The following is a 14,068-nucleotide window of genomic DNA, read 5'->3' as shown; positions in this document are numbered from 1 at the left end:
AGACGGTGTCTACAGTCTGTCATCTGATTACCTTCATGTGTAAAAACAAGTGTTTTAAAAACCATCTATTATTTAATACATATTATTTGAAACATCCTTTTAAGAACTCAAACCACACCCAACAGAGATCTCACAGATTCAGTCCAGCTTTATAAATGCTGAGGAATCTGATTTGACAGCTCATATACAATTAATATATCAAACATCTCAAATACAAACTGGATTATTTTACTGAAACAGTCTATTTCTCCTGTAAATACAGCAGCTCACAGAGTCCTCCTATGCTGCACTGAAAACCCCAAAACTCAAAATAATTAAACCAATTAAATAGTAAAAACTTAAATAAAAAAAATCTACTAATTTAAATATTTGACATATTGTGACTTTTTCCTCCTTTTGAATTGAGTCAATTGATACTTTTTTATTAAATTGAACTATTTTGTATATTAAGTAAGCTACACTGAAAAGTATTATTTCTTCTCAACTTATTGTGTCCATATTATAGAAACTGGTTTACATGGGCACTGTCCAGATGTGTTACCCATGCAATCATACAATGTACCAAGTATGATTCAAGAAAAACAATATAGGAAGGACTCAGGACGAGTTCAGGAGCCAAAAATACCAGGATGTCTTACTACATCTGCAGTCTTCAGGCCGGCGCGCTTCTCTGTCTGGTCTGACCCACAATCCTCAGCGCGGTGGACGAAACATCACATATACGGAGTCGCCGAGAGACGTGGTGGCACTGACACTTTTCTCTGATGTGAGCGTGCTGCATTCGAATCCACTCGTCTGCACTCACAACAAATATTATTCATTTTTCTTTTCATTAACAGTGCAGCCTGTTAAATTACTGCTAATGGCTAATGCAAACATACGTTTAGCTCTAACTCACACACTTCTTATCTAATCAAATGACAGTAAAAACATGATGACAACAATTCGATTCAAATCATCAATAAGACGTTTATTCTTTGTGATAATTACAGTTTGGACCAAATAAGAAAAAAAAAACACCCAACAGACAGAGATAAACAGTAAATGTATTTATGGGAGAGAAATTAATTTTATTGTCAGTAAATCTTATGAACCCAAACTTTTTGTTTAAGTAAAAAAAAAAGTTTGATTGTCAGGAAAATGTTTGTCTTCCATCGCAGAGAGTTTAAAAATCAGCTCATTAAAAAGAGTTTGATTTGAGTTCATCTGCAGCAAAAATACAGAAACATTAACATGAGAAAACATGAAGCCCATCTTCTTCTTGATCAGAAGACGGTGATCTGCTCTTCCTCCTCCTCCCCCTGCTGCCCCTCTGGTGTCTGCAGACAAAAGTCACAATCATTTTAATCACTGAGCGTCATTCACAGTTACAGTTCGAGCCTTTGAGCTCTGGGTGGCGCTACAGACACAACAAAAATGCACTCCACCGCTTCTGATTCAATTTGTTTTCAAATTTTCACGTGGAACTGACATTTCTACGTCCACCCAATCGGGGACGCTGATATTAAACCGAGCAGGTGTATCACAGGTGGTGCTGGCAGTATCCAATATTTACCAGGAACAGCAGTGTGTGGTGGATGATGAACTCTCTGGTGAGTCTGATCAGATCCTGGGTCAGAGCCTGAAACAGAGAGGGGGCCAGGACCACAGCCAGGTTGTGAGCCGACATCTTGTTCACCTGAGAGAACACCTGGACCCTGAGACGGAAAGGGGGAGGGGTCAGTAAAACAGGTAGACTGCTGTACGTCAGTGTGTTTATTCTCTCTGTCTGCTGGTGAAACATGTTTCTACTGTTGTTCTGACAACATGCTTAATCCTGCTGACAGTGAACACTTCGATTGATACTTGAAATTAGCTGTTTTACAGTGTGTGTGTGTGTGTGTGTGTGTGTGTGTGTGTGTGTGTGTGTGTGTGTGTGTGTGTGTGTTACATGTAAAAGTGTCCAAACAGTGCGTTCAGCGTTGCTCGGTTGTCGTCAGGAAGTTGCCGTAGTAACCGTTTGTATTCTTTAAACCTGCAGCGTTCATCTGAAATCACTGAGAGACAAGAGTACTGTTAGAGCGAATACTGCAGTACTATTACTATAAATAAATGTATAGATACAAGTGACTTGTCTGTACTGCAGACACTATACTGACCTGCAATAGTACGACATGTACTTGTACTACAGACACTGTGTACTGACCTGCCACCTGCAGCCACTGCCGCTGGTCTCCATCGGGGATCAGACTCTCTTGCTTGCGGACACATTGTTTGAGGGCGGAGCCAGCATCCAACACACCCTGCTCATCATTCTCCAGAGGGGCGGAGTTTGGTGATGTCATAAGGGCCTCAACCAATTGGCTTACTTTGAGAGCTAGGCCGCAGCGGCGGTACACACCCTCCACCTTCAGACCTGGGAGGCAGACAAATACTTGTTAAAAAAACAACAACAACAACAAAAAACTACATCACAACTATCCCATAACGCTCTGCTTTTGGTTGTTTCCATAGTAACAGCCTGCCCCATAGTGACATTTTTCCGATGGTTAATCATCAGCTGTATCTGATTATCTGACGAATGACACTGGACTTCATTGGAACTCAGATCTCTGCAGGTTCATGTTGTTGCCTTCTGCTTGAAATATTTCAGCTTTGTTTCCCAGAATTTTTTTAAATTTTTTTATTACCAGCTTCCTTATAGCTACAACCGTTCATCAAAGAATCAGATTTTAACCCAGCAGCGTTTCATGCCGACACAACTGACGCTCAATGACACTGTCACTGCAGGTGGCAGGAATACCTGCTCACCTTCACACCTGTGCTCACTATAAAACCCCCTGTGTCTACGCGTGTGAACTCTGCTGACCGTAGGCTGTGACGTGGGAGATGCAGCGTTCGATGGCCGGCGGCACTGAACCTCTCGACCCCAGGTCGATCACCGGGTACAGAGGCTGACGAGCGGCGCTGTGATTGGCTGCAGGAGGGCGCTGTGGAGCTGAGCTCTGATTGGCCAGAGCTCTCTGGAGGTAATCAAACCAGGACTGACAGCTGTGCTGCTCCTCGAAACGTAGCGACACTGTCCTGATGAGAGAAACAACAGGGTTTTACCTGTGATGTCACATCTGCCTGTACCAGACTCAGACAATCCGAAGCCAGAAAATAGACTCCCGAGAAAGGAAGTCAAGATAATTTCTGTTTTTTCTTGTCTTGATGTCTTTTTAATAAAAGTACTGCTGTTATGAACTGATCTGTAAAATCATATTTTAAAAGCTGAACATATGTGAGGCACACCTGTCTGTGGTGACCATGGTGATGATGTTTTCAGATGGATTCATTTCTGAAAGATGAAATAAACAGTGATCACATTGAAATGAAACTGATTCCAGATTAACTTTATAAACTCCTGAAACTTTACACCTGCTTCTTTCAAATAAAAATAAAAAACCAAAATATTTCCCATTGAGGTATTTCAGATACCTGTGAACTCAATTTCAATTATACAAAATGAATTTAGCTTGTTCTGGCCCGACTCAGCAGGAGGACGTTTTCACATCGTGAAATAGTGGCATAGACTTAGGTGTCAACTGCATACAAACAAACATAATAACATACAAAGACTAAACGCTAGAGGACCCACAGTCGAGCCGTGTAGGACTCTGTCATCTTCTTCATATTCTCTCTGGAGAAACAAATAAAGCTTCGAGTGTGAGGAGGTGTGATTAATAAAATGATGTGTTACCATGGTGACTGAGTGCTCTCAGTTCGATCCTCAGAGCTTCCTGTGAGTGTTTATTGACGGGGTGAACACTGACTCCATCCTCCCACAGTAACAACCAGGCGTCTGAATGACTCGAGTTCCCGCCCACCTCGACGACACACACTTTACTGACAGCAGAGGCTCCTCCCACCTCCGCATAAGACACGCCCCTGGGGAGAATCACCTGGAAACGAGAACTCGGGTTATAGCAAAAAGAGACAGAGGATCCCGAGCCCACTTCCAACTCTTAACCTGCCCTGAACCCTCAGACAAACTCACCTTCAGGATATGAACCAGGTGATTCAGCAGCGCCTCCTTGTCGTCAGCGTTACAGATCAGCTGATCGCTTAGCGTCACCATCTTGAACTGATGAGCCGGTCTGAAAACACAGGAGCAGATAAAGTGTTACTGTCTGATCTGAGACAATTAAAACATCGGCTCGCTTCATCTGTTAACAGATAAAATAGCCTGTAACCCTCTTCTGTGTTCTGACTCTGGATCAGTTTTTTTGTGGTCACGTGATGACTGCTAAAATAAAATCATTACGTTTTTCTGCTTGACTTGTCAAGTCAGTTTGTAACTGCAGTGAACGGAGAGCCTCCAGCAGAGGGAGCCACTGTGTTAAAAAAAAAAACCTGCTGTAAAAATATGGTGTGTCGTCCCTGTAAAATATATGATTTAAAAACAGCGTTACTTGGTGTAATAATAGTATCAGACATCCATGTTTACCCTTCACTGAGGAAGACAGACAGAACTTCTCGCAGGTCGAGGACGTCGCAGGCTGCCGAGTCGTTTTCTAATGAGAACAGAAAACGGTCTTCCTCCAGTTTGCCATGAAGCTCCTCCTCTTCCTCACCTGCAAGCACAGGTAAGACAAACACACAGGAAACACACACACACACACACACACGTTGTTTCAAATTCAGTAACAGAGTGACGGACAGTTGATTGTTGATGTTTTTTCGTCATCACTGCTTGGAAGCATCTACGGAGGAAATCAAGAAACTCAAATCATGTCTGAAACACTGTTTTCTTATCATTGTAGGAGCCACGGTACAGATGTCCCGAAGGCCATACCTAAGGGGGCGGAGTCAAGTCTCTGATTGGCTGATTGGGGCTGGTGAGACGGGACCACTGAAAAACAAAAAGGGGAAGTAGGCCTGAATAAAAACATGACTGCCAGGTGAGTTAAAGTCTATGTAGCATACTGTGTTACCTGTTTGTGTGTGTGTGTGTGTGTGTGTGTGTGTGTGTGTGTGTGTGTGTGTGTGTGTGTGTGTGTGTGTGTGTGTGTGTGTGTGTGTGTGTGTGTGTTACCCGTGTACTCGTTGAGTCGGAGCAGCTCAGTCTGCAGAGCCTGATTGGCTCTCTCTGCCAGCAGGATGGGGGAGGGGCTCTGTGGGTACGACTGACGCACCTGCACACAGGTAACATCCCCTCAGATACACAGAGAACTACACAACCACACACACACCGTGTCACGTGATCAACCTTAACACACACGGTGAACGACGGTGCTCTGTGTCATGAATCATTAATGACCTCAACGAGGGTCGTAAATTCATAACGAAGTGTAAAAGCGTCTGACCTTCGATCCCGAGCAGATCAGAGACATCGTTTCTTCGACGTCGTCACTACAGACCACCTGACACAGCCTCTGAAACACGGACACACATCACCATCACAACTAAAACTGAAGTCTGAGCGTCATTTGTTGATTTCTCACTCTATAGGTCTGATAATCTCTAGACCGTAGATATGTGACATTAGACCGCCCGTATCGATAGTACAATTGTTTAATTGAAGCCACAGAACCTGTAGAGGCACTACGATGGTAAGTGGTTTAAAATGAACGGGACTCGGTCAGACCTGATCCATCAGAGAGTGAAAGGAAGTCAGAGCATGGACTCGTCTGTAGCGCCCCCTGCTGTATTTATCCTGGATGAACTTTGACCTCTCCTCATCCGTCGACTCCGGACGCAGCTGCTCCGCCGCTGGCACCGCTGGAGCCCACACCTGGTTGGCTAGCCGGTTACCGTAGGTGAAAAACAACTGGGAGATGACGAAAGGGTAAAAAGTTAGGCAGAAAAAGACCCAAAGAATGAACAAGTGGTTCACATGAACTCTCCCCACCCTCCTCACCTGTATGAGTGGTTCAGTCCAGACCTTGTTGTCCATCTTCAGGCTGCGGACCTTCGACAGGTTGCTGCCCAGAGCTCGGTGCTGACCTGAGAGGAGACAAACGTCAGCTTTGGGGGTCTCTAGAGTTTTACTTTCCTCAAACAGCATCCAAACATTTAATTTCCCCCGTTGAACTATCGACGCCTGACGTTAGCTCGTACCAGCGCAGTTCTGACAGATGACCAGCAGCAGGTTGACCGACGCCCACTCAGGATTAGTGGCGCCGCAGTCGCCGCAAACCTTGTTGTGAGGGTTTTCCCAGAGACGCAGCGCCACCTGGCTGCAGGAGAGAGCGCTGTGGATAGTCAAGGACAGGCTGTCCAACCAGACGGTCAGCTCCTTCGACGAATCAACGGACAGGCTACAAGCAGGGGGCGGTGTTACAGAGAGGGAAAGAGACAGACAATGTTAGGAACATACCACTTCACCAAACAGACGGACGGACAGGTAGACAGACAGGTGCGTACTTAAAGCTCTTGTACGGAGTGATGAGGGCAAACGAGTGTTTGCCTATAGATTTAACCGTGGCCAAGTTCAGGGGAACAGAGAAGGAAGCAATGCCCAGCTGGAAGCCCTCCTTGTTGGGGTAAATCCAGAGGTCATGACCCCAGACGGCAGCGTAGGCGCGGCTCCGCGTGTCCTTCATGGTGATTTGTCCGTGCAGTTCTGGGGGGGTGGGGCTTCGCTGGCCTCGACACGCCAGCAGGGACGAGACCCAACCATCCTGAACCTCTGAGAGACAAAAATATATAAGAAACATCGGGTACTCCAGTAGAACCTGCAAACCTCACAACTCTCAGCAAAAAACTCTCCTGCTTACATCTCATTTAAAAATAACCACCGGGTCACTCAGAAACAAGAGCATGCTTCGATCATCTTGGAATAATGTCAGCCCATGTACACACCTTCAAAACTGCATTCTTACCATCGTTATGAGCCATGAAGTCATAATGTTTCTTCCTGAAGTAAATGGAAAATCTGCCTTTGTCCTGTTTCTTCACATTGGTGACACTGGAGACGTGAAACAGCACCTCACTGAACCGGTCCTGACACGCAAAACAAACGCACCCATCACTTTAATGACGCCCTGAAAGGTACACAGTGAGACAGCTGACAGACGCTGACTTACTGTGCGCTTTTTCCACAGAGACATCAACTGTCCGTCCAACGTAGCCCACAAAACATTGTGTCTGTTCGGGGAAAAAAGAGCAAACAGGGTTAAGTCTGTATAGCAATCCTTCATCCTTCCATCTATCTGTAGCCCAGGTATAAAAAAAAAAACAACATACATAAATCCAGGGTTAATAAATAGTTTCAATTAATAAATAAATGAAAACAGTTTATTAAAAAGTCAGATTAAACTACATATTTCATTTGTGTGTGATAAAATATAACGTTCATGGATAAGAATGTTAAAAGTACATTGATGTATTTTATGTTTTCCTTTTTTGATAGAAGCAGTTAATTTTATTGAATGATTTCTGTCGATAGAGGTGTATGAGGTCACGTGATTGTGCTGAGGTGTGTGGACATGTGGGGAGAGAGAGAGAGAGAGAGAGAGAAAGGTGTTAATGAGCAAAGCGGTGGCTTGGCGGAGTTTTTGCCCAAGTGGTAAGGAAAATAATTATATTTCCTTAAGTCGTGAATTATCAGCAAGATCATTTGTAGGACTACCTGTTTGATAAGTGGCAGTAAACTTCCACGCAAAGTTTGTTATGCTGTGACCTGATTCTGCTTGTTAATTCAGCGAGTGGCTAATTAGCAACGTGGACTGTTTGTGACGGGTGAACCGAGAGAGGACCACCAGGTGAACCGAGTATAGTATAGTATAGTATAGTATAGTATAGTATAGTATAGTATAGTATAGTATAGTATAGTATAGTATAGCAGTCTGTTAAGTTATATCTGTACGGTACCGGGTTTCTTTATTGATCCAGGAAGAATAATATAGAGATAATTGGTTATAAAACCACAATTAAATTAAGTAAAGAACTCAGGGCCCTATCTACCGATTTGGATGGTAGATGGGCTACACATCCATCCATCCATCCATCCATCTGCTGTTGATATCCTGATCTGGTGTTCCTCAGGGATCAACCTTGGGTCTCCTTTTGATCTTCATTTAAATTATCATGTAATTTCTCTGGGTCACATCATTCAAAAAGTCAGTTGGAGAATAGAAGGACCTGGTCAATCATCAGACGTAATAAAAATCTAAAAACGTGATTTTGTTTCAGGGCACCATCAAGAAAAGGCCTTAAGGTGGTGAAGGAGAACCTTCCTCAAGGTCTTTATCATGTTGATATTTTGCTCAAAATATTCTAACACCAATGTGCCACAGACCCCTCAGAGACATAGAATCAGGGCTTTGGTGGTGCCCAGTTGGTAAACTATTATTTATGTTATTAAAAGACTGAATCTAAAGCAGCATTTTTGAAACCTGGTGATGGTGGGAATGAAGATGTTGATTACCGGAAGCCCTTCCAGACATCCAGCCAGCTGGCTCGGACCACGGCACTCTGAGGAGCTGAATTCTTGCTGGCCACTTTCGTCCTTGACACTCGGATGGTGGCCGCCCTGCGGGAAAAACACACCAGAGGAGTGTGGGAACCAGGAGGAGTTTGAAAATCGTTTTTTTTAAAAGGTTCAAACTCTGTCAGGACATCAGAGCTGCTGACATCATGGTTCCTCACAGGAGGATGACCATGGACTCTGAGTGAAAGCCGAACGCCAGTTTGTCTTTGCGTTTACCTTGGAATCTTCTGTTTCACAGGCCTCTCTGATTGGCCTGCTTTGCGAGGAGGGGGCGGGGCCGGTCGAGTGGGGATTAAATGATTGGACGAAACGCTAAAAAACAAAAAACACAACAATGCCGTGTCAGAAGTATTTGTTTTACAAGTAGATGTAGTACTTGCGACAGTAGTATATACACACTTGTTGGTGTTTGTAGTCGGGTCAGAGGCATGAGCTTCCGTTGGTCCCTCGGTACCAGAAGGGGCGGGGCTAACCCCTGTATCTTCCTCCTCATTGGATGACTCTGTGTCAGCTTCCTCTTGGCTCGTCCAGCATGCCAACACGGTGACGTACGGGCTTTCTTCTTTGGCGGCCTGATTAGACGGAGATGAAACTAGAACCAGAACCGAGAAACCGGAATCAGATGGAGGACAAGAGGGTGAATTCAAACGGGACCGAGGCCGTCAGGAGGACACAGTTTGCTTCAGTACCTTTGTCTGTGGACTCTGCAGCGCCCTCTAGAGTTGGTAATGTGACTCCAGCAGTGGGGTCTAAAGCCGCCAACACCAGCTGTGACAGCGCTCCAACATCTGGACAGAAGACATATGTTCAGTACAACAGAGAGAGCCAGATGTTACACTGCTGATTAATGCCGGAGGGTTGTTGCTCAGCAAACGATTGTAACTTTTGCTACTAGTGCATTCGTGGGTTATTACAGGTTAGAGCGCCTCCTAGTGTTGAAAGCTTCTTTCTTGATCAGTATAGCAAACACAGGAATTTACTGTCAACATGTGGAGGACATCCACATATAAAGTGAATCATTTTCCCTTTCACTAAAATCACATACTGGTCTAACTTCATTTTGATTGGTGACCTGATCAATTGATTGATTGATTGATTGATTGATTGCTGTACCTGTGTGAGCATCTCCAGCTCCGATGGATGGGATTAATGGGGAGGAGCTAACAGCAGGATTAGCCACGCTGCCAACAAACCCTGCTAAACTGGGTATGGTAGCCAGTGAGCTGAGGATGCTGTCTAAACTTGCAGCACCTGTGCTAGGAGCAGATGCAGGTGTGGTGGAGGGGGCGGGGCTTAACGTTGCAGCAGCAGGGTTAGGCATAGCGCCAGCAGCTTCTGGTAAGCCAGGTATGTGAGCGGCGACGCCGTTAGCCATGCTGTCTATGGGTGGAGGATCTGGGGAGGCCAGGTTGGCTGAGGGGGCGGAGCTTCCGATTGTAGCGGCAACTCCGGCCAGTGACGGGATGTTGGTGGCGATGATGTCAGCAACGCCAGCCAAAGTTGGGAAAGCGATGCCACGATCTGATCCACCGGGAGGAGTAAGAGGAGGAGCATTTTCATCTAAGGAGGTGAACAGATTGACATCATCATCAGACATCAGGTTACAGGCTGAGACACCTGTCAATCAAACAAACGTGCCTCTGTGACCAGCTGCAGTTCCTCCATCGTCCACCTGAGCACTCCCACTTCCCACCACAGTAAGAGTCCAGCAATATCACCAAGACTTTCACAGTAAGAGTCCCATAATAATCATTGACTTTCACAATAAGAGTCCTATAAAGATCACTGAGGGAAGACTGCCACAATAAGAGTAATGTTAGAGATTTCATATTCGTGGCAGCGATCTTTACAGTCTGTACTTTCAGCTGTTTTTTTTCATCATCACCAATCATAAGACAAACTGGTTTGAGATAATCACCAGTTTTCTGTTTCCAGAAGCTTCAGATTGATTCTCATGGAACAAACCGGTTCAACTGTTCACTCTGAAAACACATCAGCAGCTATCTGGCTAAAAATAATCTGGATCCACAGCTTTCAGTTGTTCGGTCATCGTGACGATCTTCCTATATGTGACAGTGATTGCTGCAGGTGGTTGAATGAACTCACTGCAGAAAGGAAGAGCGAAGAAAATCCTAATAGTTTTTGTGTTGTTTGAATGTTGATTAACTTGATTTCAATTGTTACAAACTACATTTGACATGAACGTCCACTGTTCCAGGCCTGTTTCTGGTGTTTGTTGTCCCAAAACTAAAATCTGCATCGTACAGTTCTCAAAATTGAAATTATTAGCAACCGATAACCTACAAATATGTAAAATTAGAACTTTATAAGTGCTGCTTTTGTTTTTGTTTCATGAACTCCTTAAGCTCCAGGCGAAATCGTGAAATTTCTGCCTCAAAACCTCATTTAAAATTCACTCACAAAGAGCTATACAGCTGCGACGCTGACATGAACGACCCTCTATGGATCAGAGGCGCTTGACAGAATTTAGAAATACAATAAGTCTCTTTGTCTTCAACATCACGACGGAGTAAGAGCCGAAAACCTCCAACTAATGCTGACATTTTCACTTCTACCTTATCCAAACTGTAAATCAGACGGTACATAACAACCTGATAAGAACGAGTCACGATGTGGTCGAACCTGTTCTAAAAAAATTCTCATCTACAAGTTTATCAAATCTGATGCCACAGAATTGAAGCACAAGAATGCTGCATCCATTTCAGTGTCAGTAGAACCAGGAGGCTTCAGTCAGGTCCCAGTACAGAACCTGAAGTGTCCTCCAGAACCTCCTCCTGCTGTTATTACAGCTGAGAGCATCATGGAAACATTATAGCTCGATTATTATATCATGAAGACCCGGGCGATTGATTATGTGATTGACAACCAGGCAGACCATTCAAAAGACAACTGGAGACATTTGGACATGTTTGTGCCTGAGGAAAGGACCCATATTAGCTGATGATGATGTCACTGTGACTCTTTCACATGACTCACCTCCGTGTGAGTGTGAGTGTGTGTGTGTGTGTGTGTGTGTGTGTGTGTGTGTGTGTGTGTGTGTGTGTGTGTGTGTGTGTGTGTGTGTGTGTGTACCTGTGTGTACTCCATTGGAGAAGACTTCTTGTACATTTTCACCAATCACGACTCTGAAAAGCAAAGTTTCAAACTGAGAGTTTCACTTCCTTTTTGAAAATGTAATAATCCATTTCCGACATCAGATTTAAAGGGTTGTTCCGTAGATGTAAAGGTGCACTGACCTGTCCAAAGATGAGGTGGAGCTGCGGCTGTTCCTCGCGTAACGAGTTCGAGGCTTCGGGACAGGAGGAGGAGGATTCATCTGGAGGTGAGGGAGAGGCTGTCAGTGATCAATTATCTATCACAGGAGCATCGTTGTCTCTTAGCAACCAAATATCCTCAATAAATCTGATTCTATGGTAAAGTACTACAAATCAAAGCTCCAACAAGCATATTGATCTTCTGCAGTCTGAACTCAAAAGTTTTGAGTGATTAGTGAGGTCACTGATTCATTCACTTGTCACTTTTAATAAATCAATAACGGATGGAGGCTGAGACTGAGAAGAAACTGAGACATGTCAAATAGTTGTCGACATGCGATTCTGATCCATATCAGTGTGATCCTTATCAGTTTGGTTCTCATCAGTCATAACGCAAACGTAAACTGGTTATGCTCTACTGTATTTATATAATGTTACGATGTCCGAGGTTCATAGTACACGTGTCCAAAGTTTCAAATAATGAACATATCACAGATTTCTTTCGTTTGTCGACAGCAGAATGACATTTCATCGCTACGTTAACACATTTCCCACGCATACACCACATCATGTATAGAAAAAAAAATGAAATGCCGCTTGTGATTGAAAACGTAATTAATTGTTATGTCAAACGATGTTGAACTCTAACATCGATCAGATTCAGCCTCGAACATGTTTAGATGAATTTGAGACGCTGCAGTTGTTGTTTTTTTTATTTTATTTTTTATCCGTGACTCATGAAAAGCTTCTTTGATATAGTCACAGAATTAAGGTAAAAAAAAACTTTGAATTGAACATAACAGGTCTCCCTTAATGAAAAGTCTAAAACTAGAAGGTTGTGATTTTGTGATTCAAACTGCATTAAAAAAAAAAAAACACAAACAGTCTGTGGTCGTCTTACCTTGTTGTCAACTCCTCGGTGTCAGTACAACACCTGAGCTCCGCGCTGTTTACCCGTTTACCTGTCTGCTGCCTGTCAGTACGTACCTGCAGTTTCTCTGAGCGTCTCAGTCTCTGATCTGCTTCACGTGGGACGGTTTTTTTTCGTGCCGCAGCTCCGCCTTACACTCGTAAACACCACACGGTTAAATCCACTCGGTCTGTTTGTCCGGTCAAAATGAGGAACTGCAACAAAAAAATAACAACTGACAACGTGTGCAAAAAGTGGAAGTGCCTGAATAGTTTCTCACGGACTGTATGTGTATCGAATATTTTCTTTTCCTTTCTTTCTTTTTTTTTTTTTTTTTTGAGTATCGTTGTTTTCATGGCTTTCAAATTACTCAGCTGATGACCTCTAAGAGTTATATAGTGGCCCTTTGGAGGGCCCACGGCCCTTTGGTTGGAAAAACTGGCCTGAACTCTCTGAATGAGTAATAAACAGTTCAACAGCAGAAATTGCTGATGTCACTATTTAAAAAAAAAAAAAGAATCTGCCATTTAATTAAACAGAAAAGTGGAGCAGCAGCATGTGAACCGTTCAGGCAATCAGAGAGCAGGTGTTTAAACTGTGAATGTTTTACAGAGAAGACTCGCAGGCCCAACCTGTTCCAGGAATGAAGGCCTGAGTGAGTGTGTGTGTGTGTGTGTGTGTGTGTGTGTGTGTGTGTGTGTGTGTCAGCTGAACTTTAACACGCTGAAGTGGGCCTTCATTTTTTATTTTTAAAAAAAGACAGGAACTGTCTTCTGCTGACAGAAGGTAGAAATGTGACATCAGAACATGAAAAACAAAAAGAGAAACAACAAAGACGTCACATAAAAGAAGTTTTACATACAACGCTCTAAGGTATAAAAACAAAAGGTGATCGAAAGTGATAGAAGCAGTAGAAATAAATAATAACAATAATATAAGTGCAGTGCTGTGCAGAGGCTGGACTCTTTTTTTATGCATTTAAATACTTCAAGCAGGATCGGATATTTCTCAAAAATAATCTTTTTAATAAATCCTGATGGCAGAACCTCACAGTGATTCACCGGACGCGTGATATACGCGGTATGACCACACCTGAAAGTGGCTCCACCTGTCAATGAAAAGAAAGAAAGACCGCAAACAGAAATCAGTTTTTTTTCCTCCCGTGAGACAACTGATATCTGATCTGTTAGCAGTTGTAGAATTAGTACTGACTGTTCAGTAGTACTGGGCTGTAGTCAGAACTTGTAGTTTCACATATCACGTGTCATTTGTGGTGAAGTCCGTATTACCGGCTGTGAAAAGTTGGTGCCCAAAGAGGTCAATCTGTGAACTGTCATCTTGCCTCGACCTCCCAAGGAAACGATGGAGGTTCGGGCCGAGGCTCACCTGGCTGTTCAGGCTCCAAAGAGCTGGTCTGTCTACCGGAAG

The 14,068-nt window shown here is 43.7% G+C and overlaps 1 protein-coding gene across 1 annotated transcript; it reads right to left on the bottom strand.

The window, feature by feature from the left end:
• Nucleotides 1-944: 944 nt before the first annotated feature.
• Nucleotides 945-12,741, bottom strand: LOC138631539 (arf-GAP with Rho-GAP domain, ANK repeat and PH domain-containing protein 1). The gene is made up of 26 exons (XM_069716550.1): nt 12,632-12,741; nt 11,713-11,792; nt 11,549-11,601; nt 9,569-10,015; nt 9,145-9,243; nt 8,855-9,047; nt 8,672-8,767; nt 8,393-8,497; nt 7,050-7,110; nt 6,846-6,966; nt 6,388-6,652; nt 6,082-6,281; nt 5,882-5,967; nt 5,609-5,791; nt 5,328-5,396; nt 5,057-5,156; nt 4,817-4,873; nt 4,469-4,595; nt 4,019-4,118; nt 3,722-3,923; nt 3,274-3,319; nt 2,849-3,063; nt 2,186-2,395; nt 1,931-2,036; nt 1,556-1,697; nt 945-1,319 (listed from the first exon to the last, which is right to left on the bottom strand). The coding sequence occupies exons 2-26, from the start codon at nt 11,790-11,792 to the stop codon at nt 1,266-1,268; spliced, it is 3,417 nt and encodes a 1,138-aa protein (XP_069572651.1). The 5' UTR covers nt 12,632-12,741; the 3' UTR covers nt 945-1,265.
• Between the last annotated feature and the right edge of the window lie 1,327 nt (nt 12,742-14,068).

Source organism: Brachyistius frenatus, unplaced genomic scaffold (assembly GCF_029030835.1).
Source record: "Brachyistius frenatus isolate BFR_SWC_R1_liver_20210118 unplaced genomic scaffold, ASM2903083v1 Contig_5, whole genome shotgun sequence".
NCBI lineage: Eukaryota > Metazoa > Chordata > Actinopteri > Embiotocidae > Brachyistius > Brachyistius frenatus.
The sequence above is the reverse complement of the archived record's forward strand: the minus strand, read 5'-3'. Positions and strand labels throughout refer to the sequence as shown.